Source organism: Lolium perenne, chromosome 3 (assembly GCF_019359855.2).
Source record: "Lolium perenne isolate Kyuss_39 chromosome 3, Kyuss_2.0, whole genome shotgun sequence".
Classification (NCBI taxonomy): Eukaryota; Viridiplantae; Streptophyta; class Magnoliopsida; order Poales; family Poaceae; genus Lolium; species Lolium perenne.
In genome coordinates, this window is record NC_067246.2 from 260,029,293 (window position 1) to 260,054,745 (window position 25,453).

Consider the following 25,453-nt stretch of genomic DNA (forward strand, 5'->3'; position numbering starts at 1 on the left):
GAACAATTTTAGTTTAATAATATCACCATCTACATCTTTATATTTTTGCATTTCACATAGTTCAACAAAATTATTAAGATGGGCAGCAGCATCATCGTAACTAACACTGCAAAATTGCTCTCGCATAACAAGATTCAAGAAAGCAGGTTTAATTTCAAAGAATTCTGCTGTAGTAGCAGGTGGAGCAATAGGTGTGCATAAGAAATCATTATTATTTGTGGTTGTGAAGTCACACAACTTAGTATTTTCAGCGTTGGCCATTTTAGCAACAGTAAATAAAGCAAACTAGATAAAGTAAATGCAAGTAAACTAATTTTTTTGTGTTTTTGATATAGCAAACAAGATAGCAAATAAAGTAAAACTAGCAACTAATTTTTTTGTATTTTGATTTAGTGCAGCAAACAAAGTAGTAAATAAAACTAAGCAAGACAAAAACAAAGTAAAGAGATTGAGAAGTGGAGACTCCCTTGCAGCATGTCTTGATCTCACTGCAACGGCGCCCGAAAAGAGCTTGATGGCGTGTAACTCACACGTTCGTTGGGAACCCCAAGAGGAAGGTATGATGCGCACAGCAGCAAGTTTTCCCTCGAAAGAAACCAAGGTTTATCGAACCAGGAGGAGCCAAGAAGCACGTTGAAGGTTGATGGCGGCGGGATGTAGTGCGGCGCAACACCAGGGATTCCGGCGCCAACGTGGAACCTGCACAACACAACCAAAGTACTTTGCCCCAACGAAACAGTGAGGTTGTCAATCTCACCGGCTTGCTGTAACAAAGGATTAACCGTATTGTGTGGAAGATGATTGTTTGCAGAAAACAAGAGAACAAGTATTGCAGTAGATTGTATTTCAAGAAAGAGAATTGGACCGGGGTCCACAGTTCACTAGAGGTGTCTCTCCCATAAGACAAACAGCATGTTGGGTGAACAAATTACAGTTGGGCAATTAACAAATAAAGAGAGCATGACCATGCACATACATATCATGATGAGTATAGTGAGATTTAATTGGGCATTACGACAAAGTACATAGACCGCCATCCAACTGCATCTATGCCTAAAAAGTCCACCTTCAAAGTTATCATCCGAACCCCCTCCAGTATTAAGTTGCAAAGCAATGTACAATTGCATTAAGTATGGTGCGTAATGTAATCAACAACTACATCCTTAGACATAGCATCAATGTTTTATCCCTAGTGGCAACAGCACAACACAACCTTAGAACTTTCTCGTCATCGTCCTGTGTCAATGCAGGCATGAACCCACTATCGAGCATAAATACTCCCTCTTGGAGTTACAAGCATCTACTTGGCCAGAGCATCTACTAGTAACGGAGAGCATGCAAGATCATAAACAACACATAGATATAACTTTGATAATCAACATAACAAGTATTCTCTATTCATCGGATCCCAACAAACGCAACATATAGAATTACAAATAGATGATCTTGATCATGTTAGGCAGCTCACAAGATCCGACAATGATAGCACAATGGGGAGAAGACAACCATCTAGCTACTGCTATGGACCCATAGTCCAGGGGTAGACTACTCACACATCACACCGGAGGCGACCATGGCGGCGTAGAGTCCTCCGGGAGATGATTCCCCTCTCCGGCAGGGTGCCGGAGGCGATCTCCTGGATCCCCCGAGATGGGATCGGCGTTGGCGGCGTCTCTGGAAGGTTTTCCGTATCGTGGCTCTCGGTACTGGGGGTTTCTTCACGGAGGCTTTAAGTAGGCGGAAGGGCAAGTCAGGAGGGGGCACAGGGGCCCCACACCATAGGCCGGCGCGGCCAAGGGGGGGCCGCGCCGCCCTAGGGTTTGGGCACCCTGTGGCCCCACTTCGTTTCGTCTTCGGACTTCTGGAAGCTTCGTGGAAAAATAGGCCCCTGGGCTTTGATTTCGTCCAATTCCGAGAACATTTCCTTACTAGGATTTCTGAAACCAAAAACAGCAGAAACAAAGAATCGGCACTTCGGCATCTTGTTAATAGGTTAGTTCCAGAAAATGCACGAATATGACATAAAGTGTGCATAAAACATGTAGATAACATCAATAATGTGGCATGGAACATAAGAAATTATCGATACGTCGGAGACGTATCAGTGCCCGAGGGGCCCACACCACCCCTAGGCGCGGCGAGGCTCTGGGCCGCACCTAGGCCAGGTGTGGCCACCTCGTGGCACCTCTTCGTCTCTCCTTCGGACTCCATCTTCATTACAGTAAAATAGGAACTTCAGCTTTTGTTTCGTTCAATTCCGAGAATATTTCCTGTACAACTTTTCTGAAATACAAAACAACAGAAAACAGGGAACTAACACTGTGACATCTTGGTCAATAGGTTAGTTCTAGAAAATGTATAAAAGTGTAACGAAGTGTAAACAAAACATATAGAAATTGGTGTAAAACAAGCATGGAGCATTAAAAATTATAGATACGTTTGCAACGTATCAGTCTCTCACTCGAACAAATCGTAATGGAGAGCTCAACACTTATGCAAGAATAAAAAAGCAAGAACACCAAATGTGTTCCAATCTCTCACACTCAAATCCCACCAAAGCAACAAATGCTAGGGAGAAATTAGAGAGGAAGAACAGTGGAGGAAATCAACAAATGACTCCAGGATCTAGATCCCAAGAGTTCCCCTCACGAAGAGGAGGCATGCATTGGTGGAGTTGTAGATCTAGATCTCCTCTTTCAAATTCCTCAAGAATATGCAAAAATCATAGGAGGGATGAAGAGGAAGCAAACTTTTGAGGTTCAAGAATGGAGTAGGAGAGAGAGAGCAAATAGAATGGTTGACCTTACCTCCTCAAGGAGGAAGAAGGAATATATATATATATATAGTCCAAGAAGAAAACTAGCCGTTTGGGGCAGATTCGGGAAACCCAGTATGAGGGTGGGCTAGGTGCCGGGCCACCCGGCAGGCCGGGCCAGGGGCCGGGCTGGCCGACAGTAGCACTCGGCATGCCTGGCCAGGTGCCGGGCTTGCCGGCAGGCGCACCCGGTAGGCTGGGCTCCATGCGGGGTTGCATGACTAGCTCAAATGGCGACTTTTTTCCGAGAACTAAAAGCTCGTCTCACGATGTTTCCGAACTCCAATTGAGATGAAACCAATTTTGTTGAAAAGATAACAACGAATAGAACCCCAATGAAATATTGAGACTCCTGAAAGAATATTTTTAGATGATTTTAGAGAGGGAGCCTCACAGCGTCAAGAAATGGTAAAGACGTCCAAACTCGAAAACGCAATAGAAGATGCATACGGATTTCTTTTTCGATGAACTTGGGCTTGTTGAAAAGCTAGCAACAAGCTCAAGAACCTCACACAGAGAAACACCAAGAAACAACAAGAATATAGGGATGCAAAGGATTCAAAGGATTGAGCTCCTTAAGACGATGCGATCAAGTTACCCAACCAAAAGCCCCTCTTGATAGTGCGGCTATCTATCCTATAACCCGGTCTCCCAACAACCACCTTGAGACTGGTAAAAGTAAAACCTAGCAAGAGGCCATACCTTTGCCTTGCGCAGCCCGCTTGATCTTGATGAGAACGCTTCAAGCTCCACTCAACCCGGAATGCCTCACTTGATCGTTGTTGCTTCGTGAAGACTCACAGTTGCTCCCCCATACACCACTATGAGAAGGATCCATTATCACCTAATGGACGGTAAGCTTCAAGCATGATCTTCTCGTTATGCACATGTTGAACTTGCCCTTCTCAACCTTTATGACATCCATACTTCATGCCATCCTCACATGGGCTATATGAGATCATACTCTTGATGCATGCCCATCGCAAGATATCTAACCCACATAGACAACACAAATGCATATATATAGTGGGTTAGCTCATGAAGCATAATTGATAAGGCTTACCATATCATAAGATCACATGATCCAAAGTGGTACACTCTTTATGCTTCATGTGTTGATCAACTTGAATTCAATCTTCACTCATAGTCTTGGTCAACCTTGTATCTCTTCAAATCGATGATCTTGATGCCAATACCAAAGGTATATGTATCAATCTTCATGGCATCCACACTTGAATCCAACACATGGACTACAAGCAATACCTATGGAACAATCATTCTAGAGGATTGTCATTAATTACCAAAAACACACTTAGCAGCAATGCACCCTTACAGGCGGCTCAGCCACCTCCGGGTGCTTGTACCTCTCGTGCCTCTGCGCGAGCCAGGTAGGAGCGCCGAGATCCGGCGCAGACGGCGGTACCTGCCGCCGGAGCTCCGCGCCGATTTCGCCTTCGCCGTCGACTCCAATACCTGGCACAGCTAGCGACTGACCGAGGACGATCCGAGGAGGCAGGCGGGCTTCCCTCGGTGATAGGGACTTCCCATTTGACCGGCCATCGCCGTCTCGTTGTCGAACACAGCTACCGCCGGCACCTCCACAGGAGGACGACGCCGACGAGGACTGCGACGTGCTATCCTACCACAACGAGGAGGCCAAGGACGAGAGCGACAACTTCGTCGCCTGCATTTTCCACGAATGGCAAGGGGCCATGGCGGAGGGCTAGAAGTTCAACTTCCCAGCAACGATGACCGACGACGAGATCGAGAGGCTCGGTGTCCTCGTCTCGGAGGTGGACCGACCGGAGCAGCCGCCGCTGCCCCAGTACGCCACCGGTATCATGCCATCGGGCCTCACGAAGGAAGAGGCCCTACGACGGGCGCTCCAAAACTCAACCCCGCAACCGCCGCCTTCGACTCCACCTCCACCTCCGGCGTACAATCCGTGGGCGGCTCCACCTCCACCTCCACCACCGGCGTGGGCTGCTCCACCTCCACCTCCACCATCGACGTGCGCCGCTCCACCTCCACCGTTGGTGGCACCGACATATGTTCCGCCGGTTGCCAATTGGCCGTGGGCGGTACCGGATTTCGTCCTGCTCGACGACAACGAGGAGGAGTAGGCGCAGGCGTTAGTTTTATATTTTATATTTTCCTTTTTCTTCACTATGTAAATTATGTTTTTATGTTCAAAAAAGTAAAACCTAAAAAAATGCATCGTGCCGCTAGGAGCATCTCGACGCAAACGGACGCGTAGTCGATTTCGACCATTTAAATGGACGCAAACAGACGCGCATAGATATTTTGGACGTAGCTTAAAGACCGGCTCAGTTTGAGCCTTCCGTCTAGAAATATCAGACCTGCACGACCATCCGTCTCGTCATCGTCTACTTGGCTGCACGGAGTAAATAACCTTGGTCTGCAGTCTGCACGAAGTGAGGAAATTGCAAGGACCAGCAACTCTTGGGGAGAATGTTGCACAAACAAGCCACTTAAATTTTTTGTTGCACAAACCAGTGTTTCTTTGAGAGAATATTGCAGAGAGCTCTAATGACCACTTAACAGGACATTCAATTATGGACAGCGCTGAGGATCCTCCGGAGGCTACAAACCATCCAGCCTCCGGGTCCCTCATCGTTGGATCAAACCAATTTAACCGTTAGATTAACTTTTGTGTCTAGTTTTGTCTTAAAATCCCACTTTTGCTTCATTGAAGCAAAAACCCCCCGCTTTTGCTTCATTGAAGCAAAAAACGGTTCGATTAAAATAGAACGAGAGCTGAGATGACTCTCAGACTTTGTTTCATCGCAGCAAAAAAAAGTCCCGCTTTTGCTTCATTGAAGCAGAAAACGGTTCATCTAGAAGTAAATAAAAATGGATCTCGCCGGAGATATCGCCGGAGTCCTTGTAGCAACAAAAATGTACTAAAATAGCAAAACCACAAAACATTTGTAGCAAAAGATTTATACTAATGTACCATAGTGACCGCTGGCAGCATCCCAACTCCGGCTGGCAGCACCTCACTTGCTTCTTGCAGCATCATCATTGACTGTTGGTAGCATCACTGTGGGCTGTTGGCAGCATTATCGTTTGTCCTTTGCAGCACCTCCGCCACAAGATGGTAGCAACACCGGTCGGAGGTGGTAGCATTCTTGTCGCCCTTAGCGGCAACGTCGACCTTGGGTCGTAGCACCAGCCATCACCAGTGGTAACACCACCCAAGGCCCCTGGAAGTACTACTAGATGTTGCTCGCGGTATCATCGTCACCCATGGCAGCTCCCCCATCCACCGTCAGAAGAAAGACAACGAAAACAAAATCCCAGGCAAAGACTCCGCAACACCTCACCACCACACGGTCACCGAAGAAGTCCGGCGAGCGACCTCGCCGGTAGTAGCACCGTAGCACCGTGAACTCTCCTTGCAGCACCGGGCCCCCTTCATGCAGCAACATCCCCCGCCAAAACCTGCCATCTCCTCCGTTCCCCGGTCTGATCGTTCGAGACCCACCCCGTGCCAGCGTCCCTCTCCCTTAGTGAGCCATGGTCATCACCGTTGAACCCGTCGTGGACGTCGCCGGTGAACCCCCTTATCGGAAGAACGGGTCGTCGGAGAAGACCGCGTCGCTGGATCCTCTTGCAGCATCTCGGTCTCTGACTAGCAACACCGTCGACCACGGTAGCATCAGTCGCATCACCAGTGACTGCCGTCGCCGCCAGACGTATCACCAGCGGCCGCTGTCGGCGCTCCGTCGGCATCTAGCAATAGCGCCTGCAGCTCCGGTGCCTGCCGATGGAAGCTCCCGTGGAAGGCGTTTGCATCACTGGTGATGGTGGATTGAAGCTTCGGCGCCTGCCGATGGAATCTCCAGTGGATGGCAGTTGTAGCACCGATGGTGTTGGCTCGCCCATGGCAGCACCGGCGGTGGTACATTGCAGCTCCGGCGACAAAGCTTGCAGCTCGGCCGTCAATCATTTGCAGCACCGACGGTAGGGGATTGAAGCTCCGGTTCGCGTTCGTTGCCGCTTCAGCGGCGGGCAGCTCGGACAGCAGGGGATTGCATCTAGGGCTGGCATTCGTAGCACCGGCGGTGGGGAATTGAAGCTTTGGATCCCGACCTTTGCAGCAAGGGCGGCGGGGTAAACCATCGCTGGCAGGATTACCGCCTCCTCCTCGCAGGTCCAGCATACACCGTTGGCAGCACCAGCGATGGCCGTACGAATCTCCCTCTCCCTTGTTTTGTAGCACCGCCGCCCGCCACATGCCAACGTCCTCTCCAGCTTCGTCGCCCCTCGCATCGCGGCATCTACGACACCGGCATGTAGCCCCCCAATTCCTTTGCATCTCTTCTCGCCTCCGTCGCCCTCCTTTGTAGAAGCACGCATCCTCTACCTTGCAGCACGACGGTGAGGAGCCCTCAAATTCGCCGCCGCGTCTGCACCGCTCGATTGGCCACCCCTGCTGTCTTCCTCGGACCCGGCAAGCGGAGGCGCACTCACTGCTCCCACGGATGATCCCACGGCAAAGGACATGAAGCTGGTCGGCTGCTGCGACTGGTTGGCGTCGTGGGGGTACTGGTAGGTGGCGCGGCGGCCTGAGATCTAGTCGGACGAAGAAAATTGGTGGCTGCCGGAGTGAAGGGCGGCGGGGATTAGTGGCTGCCTGGGCGGGGAGGCTCACCGCGGAAAGGAAAGGAGGTGGGGAGCAGCCGCAGCTCTGGTTCTCTCTCTGTTCCAGCGAAGACGCGAGGATGAGGATGAATTGTCAAAGGCTCGGTGCGGTCGCGGGCCCACATGGAAGTATGGAACGCGTATCGGTTGGAAAGTCCAGGCGATGGACACCATCGGACGACGCCCAGCCCGGAGGCTGCGTTGCTCGCAGCCTCCGAAGGAAACGGAGCATTTTCCTTCAATTATTCGGCTTTACTTAATCGGCTGACCTAACGTGAGCCTAATCCTAATAGAGTAGGGATTATTTACTCTAAAACTCCCATGCTCGCTTTATTTAAAACGATAAAAAATTCATGAGTTTTATGAATTGCAAAATAAATTGGGACATACCCAATGGTATATATCCTACAAACGTCTAAACTGGGACTGCTCATGCCTTCGCCGTGATGCAGTCCTTGCGTCCGCCGCCATGGGAGGTCCTAGCCGCTCCCAGTGAAGGTGGAGCTCGATGCGGACTCCATCAACGACACATACCCAGCCTACGTCGTGGACTCGCCACTGTGGGCAAGGTGGTTCGAGACCGAATACAAGGAGCGGTGTGCTAGCATTGAGGCGAACCTTGAGGACCTCGACGATGACGACATGGACTACGAGGCGTAGGAGGAGGCAGGTCCGTCGAAGACCCGCTGAAGGACGAGGACGGCCAGCCGAGGGAACACGACCTCACGAAATATGAGGCCGTCCGTTGTGCCATGCTCGTCTCCGAGGCGGAGGAGCAGGCCAAATGGGTTGGCCTCGAGGAGGCCATCCAGCTCCCGCAGCAGGCGGTCGCCCAGCGCCGGCCCTCCACCGCCATCAGTTGAGTTGCTGCCTCCTCCTCCTCCGGTGGCAAATGTGTCGCTGCCGCAGGTCTTCATTGACCTCGGCGAGGAGGACTAGAAGCCACCGCTGGGATTTTTCAGGCTTCAGGATGGGCTCGGGCCTGAATTCTTGGTCTGACGATCATGCTCCGGGCTAGACTTTTAGCATAGGGCTTTTTTTTTGGCCTGGCCTCAAGCTCGGCCCGGCCTGAAAATGCCTGGGTATACGCCCGGCGGATTTATATTTCTGTTTTTTCCCTTTTAGTTGTAAAACTGGCCCTTTGTGGACCCATATATATTCAATTATGTTTTAATTTTAATCTAGACTTTTTTTGCGATTTTAGCCGTTGGGGCTGTTGTAGCCCGCAAACGAACCGTGGCCTATTTCCTGTCCGCAAACCGCCCCATCCAGATCCAAACAATCCGAAAAGTGGTCCGTTATGCAGTGGCTATTAGAGATGATCCCAGGTGCATATGCTCCCTTTACGTAAAAAAGAATTAAAAAATATTAAAAAGTTTGGAGAATTTTTTTAGCTTATATGTCCCCACATTCTATGTCCTCGCTTACGGTTCCATAGTAAAATGATAATTTTTGTGGCATTTGTTTATCTTTTTTACACAAGCCACATAACAATCCATTTTTTTTTCCTGAAATGACTTCGTGAAGACGTATGCGCAACATTTTGTTTTGATTTTTTTGATATTTTTAAATATGTTTGAAATGCATTTTAAATAATGGAATCATATGCATCAGGAGCAAAAGCACCATGTCCTAATAAGAAAGGTCTTTCTTATCATATACTATATTAACCATATAACCGGATCCTTACAGCTGCTTGCAACGATTAGAACTAGAGTCGCTGGTGTGTGCAAAACTAAACTTGAGTAACTGGTTTGCGCAAAATCTGCCCCAAGGATTGCTGGTATACGCAATTTTCTCGCACGAAGTAAATGACCTTGCGCATCCTCAGCAGCTCGAGCATGCTGCTCCAGCGTTGAGCTGATTCAGGCTCATTCAGAGTAATGGATTCCTGAAGTGTTCTGTGCATTTGCGAGGAAGGAGACGCCGCGAACGTGTCGCCGGTGTTGCATCTGACACGAGCTTTGCAGGCACATGCTTCATGGCTTGCTCGGCCCACTGAAGTGCAGAGCAGGAAAGCGTGTACTGTGCAGGTTCAGAACACTTGCCATTGAGCCACTGATGCTTCTTATTCTACATGTGAGCGAACTGCTACTGCATGACCATACCGCACTACTCAATGAGCCAAAAGGTGTGGAAATACGCGAGGAAGAAAAAATACACCCATTGCTCTACTCAAGTTACATGTATTTATAGATGTGCTACACTTTCTTGCCAACATGAAGAGACTTTGATAGTACATCTATTTGGGATTACCCTTTTGCATATAACTATTGGGATTTTGCCTGTCCCTGAAGATCAAGAAATATGTCTGTTCAGGAAGCTTTTGAAGAAATCAAAGTAAAGCTAAACTTTCATTTATGGAAATTATCATCTTAGCATCTTTGAGTACCTGGACTATCAGAAACAACAAAATCTTCAAGAATCAAGAGCCAACTTTTCAGGGGTGGAAAGAATCTACCTGCATGCATGAGATTACTCAGAGCATCTCCACTCGTGCCCCCGTCGAGGCCCCCGGCGAGCGTTTTTTCCATCCGGACGGCGTAATTCGGCCCAGTCACGTCCCCGGTTCCTCGTTTTCGTCCGGATTTGGCCCTTCATCCATCCGGCGAGCCCACGCCACCCCCGGCCCCCCGGGGAGCGCTCGGGGACTCCGGACGAGTGAAAAGCGGGGAAGGGCCCGATCTGTCGGTGACTCGACGCACGAACCCCACCGCCACGTCGCTCAAAATCTCCCCCACCCCTCGTATCTCTCTCGCCGCCGGCACCACCCCGCCGGCTTGTTGCCCAGATTCCGCCGCCTCCTTCCCCACCTGCCTATATTCCGCCGTCTTTGGACGACGGCCTATCTGGCTGCTCTTCCGCCGGCCTGTTTTCCGGCCTGCTTGCTCCTCGTCGCTCGCGGCTCGGGTTGCCTCGACCACGCCCGTCAGGTGTTCGTCCATTTGCCTCGCCGGCCATGGACTCGGACGAAGAGGAGGAGCAGATGTTCGTCGAGCTTATGCAAGAAGAGATGGCAGCAGCCGCCCAAGACGACGAGCACATGATGATCCTTGGTTGCTTGGCAAGCATGTACGCCGGACTGGCAACTGGTCGACGTGGTGGGTCGGCACGAGGTCGCCGGAAGTGCAAGCCGAGACAGCGAATGGAGGGCTACTGCATGTTGTACGCCGACTACTTCGCCGACAATCCATTGCACGGTGAGAGTGTTTTCCGGCGTCGTTTCAGGATGAGCAGAAAGCTATTTCTGCAAATTGCGAAAGCATCCGGTTCCTCTGGCTGAGCAAGAAGCACCATATGAGAGAGAGGGTCCTCTTGCACAGCCTAATCACCAGGTGCCTCCATCATGGGCCGCCTTCATTGCTATGCGCCAGGAGATTCGAGACTCTACAATGCATCAGGTGCTGCAAGATGATCTGGTGGAGCACATATGGAGGCTCCGAGGCAACGCCAACGTTTGAAAAATTGTGAAATTGTGTGCTTCATTTGTTTCAGCACTTGTTAAACATTGTACTGATTATCGCCGAATTTGTTTCAGCAATTTTCGTACTCTTGTTTGCCGAACTTGTTAAATTTTATGTTGAATTTGTTTGAAATATGTCAAATGGTCGAGGTTGGGGGTTTCCTGCCGGGGGGACGGCTGGAACTTCGGCGCTCCCCACGCCAAATCTTCATCCAATCCGGACGAAAATTTCGCCGGATTTGGGCGTGGGGAGCGCCAACGAGTGGGGATGCTCTCATGGAGCGGCACAGAATTAATGAAGAGATGTACTGTCAACAAGTTGAAGTTTATTTTTTGAATTTTAACAATTTAAATTTTGGATACCACAATCCTTTAGGTTTATCTTTTTTCAGTCCTTTTGCTGCAGTAGTACTCTTTGTAAATAGCTCTTAAATTATTATTAAGTAATTCCTCTCACAGGGTTTCTCCTAATAAGAAGTTAATGTATTTGTAAGTTTAAACCGAGCAAAATTATGCTTAAAAATGCATGTACATATTTGTGATATTAGATGTATTCCCTTTGACTCAGTGACGGACCAAGAAACCTCCAAAGTCATGGGCAAACAAGTTTAAGACGCCAAGCGTTTGAAAAAAAAAAATCACACCATAAAGAATGATAAAATATAAGGGTTGCCGGTTGCGCCGTCGGCAAGCCTGAGCGGGCGCCCAGGTTGTTAGAGCATCTCCAACCGTTGGGGCTCCCAGGCCAAAATCCGGCGTTAGTTATCGCCGGATGGATGTATTTTGTGGCCTGGGGAGGCCCATTTTCCCAGCCGCGAGCCCATGGTCGTGCACCCACCGCGTGCATAGCGACGGCGCAGTCACCGGGAAGGGCAATCGTCGGAGTGTCCTCGACGCATTGAACCGTCGCAAAGTGGTCTGGAGAGCCCAAACGACTCGTCGGGAACGGCCGAAGTAGCCTCGATGCGAGAACCGCCGTAATGGAGCACGAACTCCGCGGAAGAGCAACCGCCGCTCTCTTCGTCGAGAGACCTATATATACGGTTTACGACGGCCGACGCCATTCATCTGTTCTCTGCTCACCATCCTCCGTCAACCATGAGCGATCTCTCTTGGCCATCGGACACCGACAGCGAGGGGAAGCCGCCTGGATGGCGCCATTGGTGGGATAAAGCTGCATCGTCCAGCAGCGACGATTCCCCCCCGCCGGCCAGCGAGGACGACGAGGAGGAGGAGGACGAGGAGAAGGACGAAGGGGCCAAGGAGCAGGCCGATGAAGAGGCCGAGGAAAAGGAGGAGGAGGAGGACGAGGAGGACGACGAAGAGGCTGAGGACACTGACGAGGAGGAGGACCCAACTTCCTCCGACGAGGAGGTGACGAGCCGGAAGCGTCGCCGCCCCGACGATGAGGCGGGGCCATCTAGGAAGAAGAAGTAGTTTAAGTTTGTTTTCAAGTTTTTATATGTAATTTTTATGTTCATTCGAATTATATTCGAAATATATATAATCTATCTATGTTGCACCACTTGAGAGTTCAAAGCTTTCGTTCGACGAGGGTATTGCCGTAGATCGGGAAGACGAGGGTATTGCCGTAGATCGGGAAGACGAGGGTATTGCCGTACAAACCCAGGCCATTGTCGCCGACAAGTTGGGGCCATGCGCGCTTTCGTTTCGTCCGGACTTCGAGCGCCCCGGGGGCCGGGGATGGCGTGGGATCGCCGGATGGATTTAGGCCCAAATCCGGACGAAAACGAGGAACCGGGGGCGCGACTGGGCCGAATTACGCCGTCCGGATGGAAAAAACGCTCGCCGGGGGCCTGTTCGGGGGGACGAGTGGAGATGCTCTTAAAATTAAGGAAGTTAAATGAAGCAGGGAAAAAAGAACACAGAGTGCGCTTCCGAAAAGAAAAAAAACTGTGTGTATGGACATTTGCTACTCCCTTCTCTTACATCTGGAAAGTATACACTTGTTATGATCGTCGTCGTAAGTCGAGAGGCGGTCACTAACACCCAAGAACCGTTAACAAATCGACAAGCACATACGAACAGTTCTAACACGAGCTAGCCGGGGTGAGCACACAGAAGGAAACGCATCACACTGACCACACCCACCGTCTGTCGCACGTCACATAAGCGAGGCTAGCTGCTTCTTCCCCGCCGTCTGCGGGCACCTACGCCACCTGCATCGTGGCATTGCTCGATACGACGGTCGATCGGTAGATAGGGACCAGATGCCGAGTGCTCGCTCGATGGCTCCTGGATCCATCGATCGATCTCCTCCTATAGCACGACGTCGCGTCGCTTCTTGGGGATCTCCGGGTTCCCTTTCCTCATCATCGCCGCGAACTCGCTGTAGTCGATCCTTCCGTCCTGCAGACACGATCGACAATAAACTCCAGGCGATCAGTTCGCCGCTGTGTTACACGATGCGCTTGCAGCAGCGACAAGCGACACTTACGTTGTCGGCGTCGACCTCGGCTATGATGTCCTTGATGTCTCTGCCGTCCAGGAGTCCCTTCTCCCTCAGCGCCTGCTCGAGCTCCTCCTTGGAAATGCAGCTGCAGCCACAGAGGATGACAATGGTAGCTAATTAGAACGAGTCCGGTGCTCTGTGACGCACGCTTGCTTCAGCAGTGTATCTTGCACCGAGCGATAGGATTGTGAAGTTCAGTTAAGTTACCCGCTGTTGTCCTTGTCGAAGTACTGGAACGCGGTGTAGAGGTGCTCTTCCCTGTCCATCCTGTTCATGTGCATCGTCGCCGTGATGAACTCCTCGTAGTCGATCGTGCCGTTCCCGTCCGCGTCGGCCTGGGTACCACAGCAAATTAAACGCAAGTTCAGAAAGAATCATTATGTAATTCTGTTCACCAGTAAGCAAGATGTCCAGCGAGACTTACGGCTTCCATGAGCTGCTCCACTTCGGCCTCCGTGAGCTTGGTCCCCTCTTTGGACAGACCTCGCCGGAGTTCGTCCACGGTGATCGTCCCGCTGTTGTCGGCGTCCATGCTCTTGAACATCTCCTTCAGCCCCCTGATCTCTTCCTCTGACAGGCATCCGGCGATGACCTGCATATACATACCATGGGATCGGTTCAGAAACACAGAATGGTGCTCACTTGTACACTACTAACTAGTTCCTGCATTCAGAACCACGGACCCTTAGCGCTGCTTTCTTGAACTGGTTCATAGCCCTGAACTGCTTGAGCCTGTTCATGACAGCATTGTCCAGCGGTGTGTCGGGCGCCTCGCCGTCTTCCTTTATCCAAGGATGGTCTGAACAACAAGCAGAAGAGTACGGTGTCATATTTGCAGGGTATATGTGTTGTTGCCAAAATTCAGGGTACAGATAAAAGAATGCAGGCAGGTCGATGGGCACGCACTGAGGACATCGTAGGCAGAAATTCTCTTCTTGGGGTCAGAGTTGAGCATCTTCCTGACGAGGTCCTTGGCGCCGGACGAGATGCGCGGCCACGGGTCGCTGGTGAAGTCCACTTGCCCCCGCAGGATGGAATTGAAGATGCCGTGCTCCGATTCTGAAAAACGAAATAAAGCCCTAGTCGCATTGATTCGTTTTGTCTACCATAAGACGTGATCAAGATAGCGTAGAAGGTGACTTGCCTGCCCAGAAGGGAGGAACACCGCAGAGAAGGATGTATAGGATGACGCCGACGCTCCAGATGTCCGCTTCAGGCCCGTAGCTCCGCTTCAGGACCTCCGGGGCGATGTAGTAGGCGCTGCCGACGATGTCCTTGAACACCTCCCCTTGCTTGAAGAAGACGGAGAGGCCGAAGTCGGTGGCCTTGAGCGTGGCGTCCTCTTCCTTGCTGAGGAGTAGGAAGTTCTCGGGCTTGAGGTCGCGGTGGATGACGCCGAGGGAGTGGCATGTGTGGATGATCTCGACGATGGTGCGGAGCAGCGAGGCGGCGGCGCGCTCCGTGTACTTTCCCTTGCCGATGATCCGGTCGAAGAGCTCCCCGCCGGCGCAGAGCTCCATGACGAGGTGCACGGACTGCTTGTCCTCGTATGCGCCCTTGAGCTCCACCACGTTGGGCTGGCCGGCGAGGTGGTACATGATCTGCACCTCGCGCCGCACGTCCTCCACGTCCTCCTTGGTGGACAGCTTCCGCTTGGCGATGGTCTTGCAGGCGAACTTCTCGCCCGTGGCCTTGTGCGTGCAGAGGCTGGTCACGCCGAACTGGCCGCGGCCGAGCTCCTTGCCGATGGTGTAGATGCTGCGCACGTCCTCCATGGGGCGGCCGAGCACGGGGCCGAGGGGGGCCGGCGGCTTGTTCTGCGCGGGCGCCGAGGAGGGGGACGCGCCGGCCTTGATGGACGCGCCGGAGCGGCGGGTGGATGGGTCGGAGGAAGCGGAGGCGGCGGGGGCGGGCTCCGCATCCCCAGAACCCGGGCAGCAGTTACCCATGGCGAGCCGGCGCGCGGTGGCGGGTCGGCACGCGGGGGAGCGGCGCCGGGGAGGTTGGAATTGTGGGGGATGCGGAGCCTTAGGGGGTTGATGGCGAGGCAAACGTGGAGTTGTATATGGAGCGGTTTCATTGGGCGGTGTCGGCACGGGCCGGGAGGAAATGGCGGGAATGCAACGGCCTCCTCTCCTCCCTCTTTGGTTCGTTTGCCTCTCGTCTTATTTCTGTGCCTTGCCCGTTTTGGAATACTCCTAGTACCTCGGAGGAGAAAACTTGGAGACTTTGTGGACGCCCCCAATCGAAGAGGTCGCGCATGGTCAATTTCAGACAACGTCCTGACAAAGATTTGAGAGCACATTCTCGCTCCTCACTCTTTTTCCTCGCTGGACTCACACCCATAAAGGAAGGATCAGTTTATGCTCTCAGGTGTTCAAAGAAGTTTATGCTCTCAACTAAACTGCCGATTCTAAAACAAAAAACTAAACTAGAACCACCATTTTTTAACTTAGATTTTAATATTTGTAAAGAACTTCTCGCAAAATAGGGAATTAGCTTCCAGATCTAGAATTGTGCAAAATTTAGATTGAACTTTCAGAAAACTTCGCATGAACTCCAAGAAATCATGTCAGCAAACTTTTAGAAATTTTATATGAAAAAATACGAGAACTAGATAATCCATAGGTCTAAATTTAACAAATGAACTATTAGAAATCAAAAGGTTTTTTTTTAAGATCTCAACCTTCACGGCCTCTTCTAGCGATATCATAGGTTAGCTGTGAGCACAACCATGGCCAACCCCAAGGCTCACAGTAGGTGGCGACATACCTTGACCTGGCGGCAACATGGAGCGAGCAGTACGTGGCATGCTAGCGACAATGCGGTTATAAGCAAAGAAAGAAGAGTCAAACGTGATGTGGATCCTAGCTTGGCAGTGACGCATCGTAAGTAGGAAGTGAAAGAGCATGGAGCCCCCATGTGTGATTTTGGTAATTAATGAAAATGTTTATGTATTAATGTTTTCCTTGAGTTATATTTGAAGGGGGTTTCTCCATAGAAAATGCTTAAAAGATATGTTGGCTTCAATGTTGAAACGAGAAGAAATTGAAGAAGATTAAGTGATTACCACATTGTTAGTCAAGGAGTGATCTGAAGAGTAGTCATGAGAAAGTTGAGCTTATTGCAAGTATGTCTTGAAGAAGATTGAGTGAGCTATCATATGTACCTTTAAAACATTTAAATAATGAAAAAAGAAAAAAAGCGCAAGCTCAAGATGATCCATCTCGAAAAGATCGTATGCTTAAAGATTGTCACCCATGTGGTAATGACGGAAATGTGAAATATACCTAAATGAGGCTTCCCATAGTGGAGTATGGCGGAGCAATTCGTAAGACTTTGCCAAGCAAGCAAGCGCAATCAAGAAAGGTTTTCCAACTTGAGGCGGGCATGATCGTAATCATTTAGCTCAACTGGAATACTTGCAACAGAAAGGTATGACCTTAGTGGGTTTCCTCTTTTATCGGTCTCATGATGTTAGTTGGGAAACCGGGTTATAACTAGGTTATATAGAAATACTACCAAGGGGAGCTCTCGAGTGAGTAACTTAATCATATCATTTGAAGAAAACTTAAACCATTGCATCATTAGCATCATATCTCTTAGTTGTTTTTTTAATCTATGTGAGGATTTAGAACTTGTGGTTATTTTCATAACAACCTCAAGTTCATCAAAAAAGGGTTTTGAATGAAAAACATATTGCATTTTTTATGTTGGAGATTTTGCCAATTTGTCTTTTTATAGAGGTCAAATATTTCATGTTTCAGCTTTATCCTATTTTGTTGGACTAAAGTTAATCAAAATCAAAGTCTAGATGCTCAAGTCATTGCAGTTTTGGTTTCAATTGTTTTTGCATTTTCGAGCCGTAAATTCTAGGGTGTTTAGGCTAGGAATCTTCTGCTCTTAGGCCAATTTTTTGCTGTGTTTTACTCAGTTGCGCCCGGTGGTGCAACTCATGGCACTCGGAGGTCCTTTTAAGGCCCCCTTGTTCGTCAAAGGGTTGTTGGTCATTTCATTTTCTCTTTCCTCCATTGTTGATCTTGAATAGTTTGGCATATCTCTTGATTCTTCTAATGGGTCTTGTATATTTTTTTAGGAAAATTGTCTATTCAGCCCTCTAGGAGATATAGATGTCCTTTTAGGAAGTGAAGCCACCCTCAAGCGAGGATAGGTAGGTGCATGTGATCTGAGGAGACGAGTTGTGGCAACCCTACACACCACTGGACCGTGTAGTGTGCACACAACTAGACCATGTAGTGTTCTAGTGCTTGAAATATGGCCCATGAAACTTGGATTCACTAAAAATGTGCCTATTAGAGTAATACAACAATATTATTGCGGTGATCCATTACAAACACTTCTATATTACATTCAGAGTGGAGTACAAAGTTCCAAATTGCACTAGCAAAAATCATAAACTACATAGAGTAATACAAAAGTATTACTGGGTGGTCTATTACAAACACGTAAATATTATATTCCAGAATGAAGTACAAAGTTCGCACTTGCATAAGGAAAAACTTAAACTACATCAGTGCCAAACTTACGAGAAGTAAGAATGAAACCACATAATAGTAGGTTGCTACTTCTACATCAACAAGCACTTATTTGGGGTTAATTTGCTTCGGTACACCTCCTCCCCAAACTCAATAACATCAACAGTGGATATTTAACCATACCCCTTTATAACTGATAGCATTCATTAATTTGTAAAACAAGATATGAACCAATTAAACATATATATCATAACTGAGGTTTTGTCGTACCTTTAAAACCATGATACTAGCATATATATGTCTAGTTGTACACTTCATGAAAATACAGTGCTAAATATCAATTATATTTGATTGCACATCTGATACATCATATGTATACATATATTTACCACATAGCTTCATTTAGTAGTTGTACAAATGAAAAGGATGCACAAAAGAAGAGAACATGTACCTTTTCTTGGTTACGTATTTGTCTCCGAGACTGTGATGTATCTTGCAAAGATAAATTAATAGATTTATCCACTTATTCTTAGGTCACCATCGCCGTGCACCACGCTAGATATGGAACACTCCAATCGTGTTACATCTTCTCCGAAAAGGGTAGATGCCACATTTGTAGGTGGGGCACTTCCGCTGTTGCAAACATTGCTCAAAGCATCTGAAAACATGGTACACAATGTTCTTTAGTGTGAGAATTGTAAGCACAAACCGAAAATATTATTAGATATGCAAATTGAAATAAATAGTCACTTATGTGAAACTGTAGATGAAGTGGGAGAAGGCAAATGAGGGTTTTGGGCCTCCTTATTTTCTTATATCCTCGGTGTTTCTTCCGCAAGTCGTATGAAAAGACCATGCAAGTTCTTCACAAAATTATCATAAATGAGAGAAAAACTAATATATATATTTATGTAAAATCTGCACTAAAATGATTAGTGAGCATACATAGAAATGCCGAAGTAAAATAAAATAAGAGAAATGCATAGCGACGACACAATGCCACATGCCTTCTCTTGCCTTTTTTTATGCAACGTTACCAAAACAAGATCTCTATTATAAGAGTATATGATGAAGAAACAATTTTATGTAGATGGCAATACACAATCAACCTATGAATGATGCACATGATATTTTCTACGCATTTGTCATGTAAGTCGTGTCAAATGAAATACAAACATTGTACAATTTATACACTACTCTAGTGGCGTCATCTACCCAGAAGATGTTCTCTACCCTGCTTTGACTATCTAGCTTGAACTTGTAGAAGAAATTAGGGTAATATTCATTATGTTCCTTCAAGTAACTTATCAGGTTTGGTATGTATTTGAAAATTTCCTTTTATCCTATAGTGGCCTTGAAGTTACCCATATCTTTGGTGTCCTAAGGAACTTCTTTATCTGAGACATACAGCTTTGCCATTATGTCCATTATCCTTCTTGCAAAAAAGGTTCACAGTGTCTAGGATTCAATGAACTCGTATTCTTCCGATATCTTATTGTGAGAGCTCAAGTATTTACTTAGAGCGAATTTCTTGATCAAACCATATGTGTGTACTCTTCAACAAAACTGGGTTACTTCCCATGTTGCACCCTTCCGCTTTACGGGCATCTTTGTTTGACAATCTATGCATATTGTGATAGTTTATTCCTCTTCTTGACATGTTGAACATGTCCTTCCTTTTTTCTGAGTTCTTACCAGACTGTTTGCAAACACATAAGTATTTGTCTTCTCATTGTCCACTACAGATTTCTTGGAGGACCTCATCTTCATGGACGACCCTAAATGTTTGGCATATTTTATAGTGCATCTTCACTGCCTCCCACGAATGAAATCCCATTCCAACATAAAGTTTTTATGGATCTAAATCTGCATGTGTCGACTAAACCTCATTGCCATTACCACTGTCTTTGGTTGAAATTGTGTGGCCTATTGGTGCACCTCTGTCAGTAATGTCATCTATAGACATGAAACCAGCTTCAACAAAGTTCTTGGTCCAGTTTTAGGTTAGATGTCTTCAAAAGTAGCTTAAGTTTAGGGTAGCATGGGACCATTATATTCATGTGGATTGTTGAACTTAGTGCCACCAAAATCAAAGTCAAATTCCGTTATTTTTGAAATACAACAAGTTAATTATTTGACATGTGTGTGAATTCACGCAAAAATTTCAAAGCAGAAATACATTTCCACCATAAAACTAGCTTAAGTTGTTTCTTTTGTCTGTATATAGCACATGTTATTACTATAGTTCAATTCGCATTGTAACTATTATTGTTTGTTGATCTATTTTGCATGTGTATTTTAACAAGGAGTACAAATGACTACATGTCTTGAAAGTGCAATTATTCTTGCTGTCTACAAACCCAAACATGATGTTACTTTTGATGCAGTACCTTTGTTCGTTTGTTTTCTCTAGTAGTCTAGTTATTTTATGTTCTAGTTATTTATGTCCTTACCTTTCCTTTTCTAGTAGCTAGGGAATGGAATCTAGACTATAGATTGAACTAGACTATCAATTCAATCTAAAGTAGCAAGCAGCAAATAAAATGTCTTAAAGTGGGAGTTGAATTCTTTGTTCGCAAATTTTTCTTCAGTTCTAACCAAGCAATTTTTTTATGCAACACCAAATACCCATCTGCTTTTCTTGTTTTCACATGTCACTCTATGATGTTACTTTTTCCTGAAAAAATTGCTCTACGTAGCTATGTCTGCTATAAGTGTTTGGTCAAGACCTGAAAGTATGAGTGTGTCAAAACCTAGTTGGTGAAAACATGGCGAGAGGGAGATGCACGGAGGGGGAACAAAGTACTGGGATGTTGCTTCGGGTATCAAGGTAGATGATCTTCCAGGTGCAGCAGGCGGTTAGTTACTTCTCCACGACTAGTTTCTTTTTCTAGACTTAGATCATTGGGTAATTGGGTTTCTCTCCCCTTTTGTTGGTTCCTGGTAGCTATAGAGAAGATTGGAGAGGAAGATATTTTTATGTCCTTCATATGTGGGGCTTATGCTATGTAGAAGCATCTTCTATGTGCCTGCTGGTGCGTGCGCGGGGGGTTGGAGTGCCCGATTTTGGGACTCGTTGATGTTTCGCCCGTGGATAGCGCGGACAACATGGGCACGATTACCTTAGTGCTTTGTATTTTTAGAATGTCGGAACTCATTAGATAACACAGTGGTTGACCGTAGTCACGTCCAGAAATAAAACTCGAAGTCCCAAAGAAAAGCAATATATACTACCACATGCGATACTTATGCTTCACTAATTATGCCACTAGAATACTAGATTGGTCGAAGATAACTGTTGAAGCAAATCAAATGGTGTGAAGCCCAACTACAACAGTTGTTGTGTCTTCATATGCCAAAACAAAAGTTCGCATGTGATGATCTACACATGACGCTTTGAAGTTCTGAATATATGGATAAAACATCTGTTATCTAGAGGAACCGTGTGTTTGGTCCTTTGGGGACATTACCCTGAAGCAATATACTCCAACTTTTGCCGTGAGTATTAGATTATGGACAGAATAGCTACAGGGAAGAAGTAAAAGTGGCCCACGGGCCTCTGGAAAGGTAGTATTATCCTCCAACCAAAGGGGTTCAGTAGGTTTCACATTGTGCCGAAGAAAAACAGAGTCATCACTCATCACCCGGTCAAAAAAAAAAAAAAACAGAGTCATCAGAGTTCAAAGCACATGATCATTTATTTTTCTTGTTGTCATAAAGCACTAAAGTAGAGAATATTGACGCAACATTTTTTTGTGAGGTAACCTTCTGTTTGATGGTTGTGATATATTGCTAATCGATCTTGCCACTCCGTTTTTGTGAGGTAACTTGATCGTAACATTTCAGAGGTGTCTTGCTCATGAAGATCGATTTAACTGTTTACTTAATCAACAAGTTGAGTTCTATTTTATAAAATTCGAATTCAATATTTAAAAGTTTCATAATATTTTGAAAAAGTTCTAGACGTAGCCAATAATTTACTCTAACACTGCACAAAATCTCAGGATGAAATATGATGTATTCTAGGCTACACAAAAGTAATAAATTCTAACAAATGTTGGAGGTTTCAAAATATGTATTGTTTGCTACTTTAGATACACAATTTTGTGAATTTCGCACAGCCTAAAATACTGAGTCATTCGTGTTGATTTTTTTTCTAGTGGTAGAGTACATCATTGTCTACCTCTAGAATTATTTTCACAATTTTTTGAAACTATGAAATGAAATTTTAGAATTTTTTTTAAAAAAGGCTTCATGTAGGCCGAGCTCCAAAATGCCACACTTTACTTTCCAGTACTGTATATTATTGTTTTCTTGGTACTTCCCAGTATTTCCTATTTTCCACCGTTATATTGTCTTGGTTGGACGGTTCCTAGGTTCCTTGACCCTGTAAAACTTATGATAACTAGAAGAATACCCCGCGCGTTGCAGCGAGAATCTTCTAAAAAATTATATTGTATAAATGAAATGGTATAATACATATGTAATATGAATTGTCTATAGAAGTATGCAGTATTCAATTGGTCAAAATAATTGAGATGCTAAATTAATTTATATTATTTTTATATTTAATGGCTATAAATTAGCTATGTGGACATTTTAATCAAAAAATGGTGACATAGATAGCTTGCATGCAAGGATACATTAATAATGAATGTTAGTGGCGATGACATGAACATTTGATTGGCTAATGGTGATGATGTGGACGGCTTGCATGTAGAGATAGATTAACATTAATTACAATTAGTGCGGTTTTGCTTTATAAGAAGTATAGATATATATCATGCATGGAAACTTTGAGTGTCACTATTTTCACTTCAATATATTAAAATAGTATTAGGGTCAAAATTTCCATCGGGGCATCATGTTTAGCCGCTGTGAAGGCTAGAGGGACTAGCAGATGGTTCTGTGGAGCTGTCATGTTTCTACCGCATTGACATCGACTAGTCTCGGTGGCGTGGCGCAGCGAGGTCTTGTCAATGGAGCGTGATGATGGATGCGCAGGGTGGTGGCGTTGTCTAGCACCGTGGTGGCGTCGATAGAAGGCTTGCCGAGGGTCTTTGCTTCGATCTACATCCTTCAGATGACTTGGCGGATGACGGAGGCGACTAGCAGAGCCTGTGCATGGGACGGTATCTCTTGAGTTAGCCGGGGAGACGACGACGATGGAAGTGGCCGGGGCATAAGGCCCATTTTGATCCTCTATCGGTGTGTTAACTGGTGGTGCTTTGACACCTTGCTTGACGGATTCCGTTGTATGATCATTGAAACGCTTTTTGCCAGGTTTTGTTGAATGAAATAAATCAAGAATGTATGCATCTCTTTGATGCAGTGGCCGGGGTAGTTCTTCATTTAAAAAGGTGTAAATGTGTAAGCTCTGTCAAGTTGCCAAAAATTTGACATGTATTGCACCATGGTGAGGAGGAGGCCGCGCTCCAGGTCCACCGCGCCGCCGCCACGGACAAGCCGTCGTTGGGGAGACGAGATCGCACCGCGAGCCAACCCCTCGAAATCAGGGGGTGTCGGCGCATGACAGCTTTGCCCGGGTGCATCCTCCGGCGGCGACGCTGGGAGGAGAGGAGAAGGGAGGTCACACGGACAGCGCTAGGGGTCCGATCGGTCCACCCTAGCTTGTTCAGATGCACATAAAATTTGTTTTCTATTGAAATTGTTGTTGTGATATTTGTCACCTTCTATAACAAAAACTCCAAGGACCTCCTAACTTGTTGAAATAATATGTATTTATTATTATTGTTTCATTGGTGAAATGGTGTGAATCAGCGTGGGCAACATTGGATTCGAGAGGAGGTGCAACCCTGCGTATATTTTTCACATATGGCTCCAGAGCGTTGGACATCGTTAATTACAAGTTCTGCCTATGCGGGGGACGTGGTCACGTGGTTAGCTTGCATCCTGGCTGTGGCACAGTGGCAGCATAGATGGACGTGGGCGTAATATACTCGGGCACGGCAGCAGATGTGGGTGGCACGCCTATCGAGGTCCCAATATTACTCCGCTATACTCCAGAGCCACAGTAGTAGGCCGAGTGCGAGTGGGCGTGCAGCTAGATTGATTATTGCCTGCTGCCCAGTTCCTGATGCTCGAGCGATACTATGAAAGGGAAGAGATGACGGGCACATCCAGACGCAGCTTTACAGTTGTGAACGGCTGGAGCAGCAAGATCCCTCGCACGTACGCCCTGCACGCCCGGGCCAATGCCTCGCACGGCGTCTTAACCTGTCTGCAGGTTTAGATTAAGGGGGGCTGTTAGAGTTGTAATATCAGGTTATAGTACGTATACCATACATAGATGTGTATTGGATACGAAAACCATGTACTCCTATACCCCTGTATAACACGCAACCCGTACGAGATTCAAGTATGGTTCCCTCAAACACTTTTCACATGGTATCAGAGCCACCTCTTCCATGACCTAGCTGCCAAGACACCGCCGCCGCCGCCGCTGAAGATCAGCCGCCGCCGCCGCTACATCAAGCCTTGCCGCCACTGCAGATCATCTGCTGTCGCCGCCTATACACGTCCTACACAAAAAGCCCAAGACATCTCGCCGCCGCCGCTTCCGTAGCCGCCGCCGCCAAAACCAAACCCTAACAAACAAAACCTACGATCTACATCAAGCCGCCGCCGCACCTGTTGTGCCGCCGCCGCATCTACGATCTACGTCAAGCCGCCGCTGTCGCACATCTTCTGTGCCACCGTCGCGATCACGATCTGCAGATGGCGTCCTCGTCCTCTGCCACAACGCTCGCTGCACCCCTTGGGGCTCCACCCACACAACTCCTGACTCGAGAAAACGCTCTCATCTGGAAGGCGTTGGTCGTCCCCGCCCTCCGTGGCGCGTGCATTCTCGACCTTGTCGAAGGCAAGGACAAGGCTCCTGTCAAGACGCTTGAGACCGAAGATGAGAACAACAAAGCGGTCACAATGACGAACCCTGCGTACATGACCTGGATCGCCCGCGACCAGCAAGTCCTTCGCTGGCTCCTCAATTCCCTGTCTCCGGACGTTCTGGCGCATGTTGTCGGACTGGAGTCATCTGCTGAGGTTTGGGAAGCAATCAATGCCCATGTTTCTGTTTCCTCGAAGTCACGGATCCAACACCTGCGGACTGCTCTTGTTGAAACCAAGAAAAATGACATGTCCGCCGACAAGTATTTCTCCAAGATGAAAGGCATTGCCCAGGAACTCGCTGCTGCGGGTAAACCACTTGATGATGATGAGCTAGTCGGGTATGTCCTGACAAATCTGGGCAGCGCCTACCGCAACTTGATCACTGCCGTTCGCGCCAACCCTAACACCACCTTGTCTGACCTGTTCAATCAAGTTCAAGCCTTTGATCGCCTGCACAAAGATGAAGACAACACCAGCTTCACATCGTCTGCAAATCTGGCCCGTCGTGGAGGTGGCACTCCCTCCCGTGGACGTGATGATCGTGGCCAGGACCGCTGGCGCGATGACCGTGGTCAGGACCGTTGGCGTGATGATCGCCCTCCTCGCCGTACTGATGATGGGCGTGG

The 25,453-nt window shown here is 47.5% G+C and overlaps 1 protein-coding gene across 1 annotated transcript; it reads right to left on the reverse strand.

Moving 5' to 3' along the window:
* Positions 1–12,852: 12,852 nt before the first annotated feature.
* Positions 12,853–15,538, reverse strand: LOC127344887 (calcium-dependent protein kinase 2). The gene is made up of 7 exons (XM_051371236.2): positions 14,564–15,538; positions 14,326–14,478; positions 14,103–14,218; positions 13,844–14,011; positions 13,627–13,754; positions 13,405–13,504; positions 12,853–13,316 (listed from the first exon to the last, which is right to left on the reverse strand). The coding sequence occupies exons 1-7, from the start codon at positions 15,366–15,368 to the stop codon at positions 13,227–13,229; spliced, it is 1,560 nt and encodes a 519-aa protein (XP_051227196.1). The 5' UTR covers positions 15,369–15,538; the 3' UTR covers positions 12,853–13,226.
* Between the last annotated feature and the right edge of the window lie 9,915 nt (positions 15,539–25,453).

Coding starts and splice junctions, on each gene's coding strand:
- LOC127344887 (XM_051371236.2), bottom strand. CDS start 15,368: ATGGGTAACTGCTGCCCGGGTTCTGGGGATGCGGAGCCCGCCCCCGCC. Junction 14,219..14,325: donor TTCTGCCTACGATGTCCTCA/GTGCGTGCCCAT, acceptor CTTGTTGTTCAG/ACCATCCTTGGATAAAGGAA. Junction 13,317..13,404: donor CCGAGGTCGACGCCGACAAC/GTAAGTGTCGCT, acceptor TCGTGTCTGCAG/GACGGAAGGATCGACTACAG.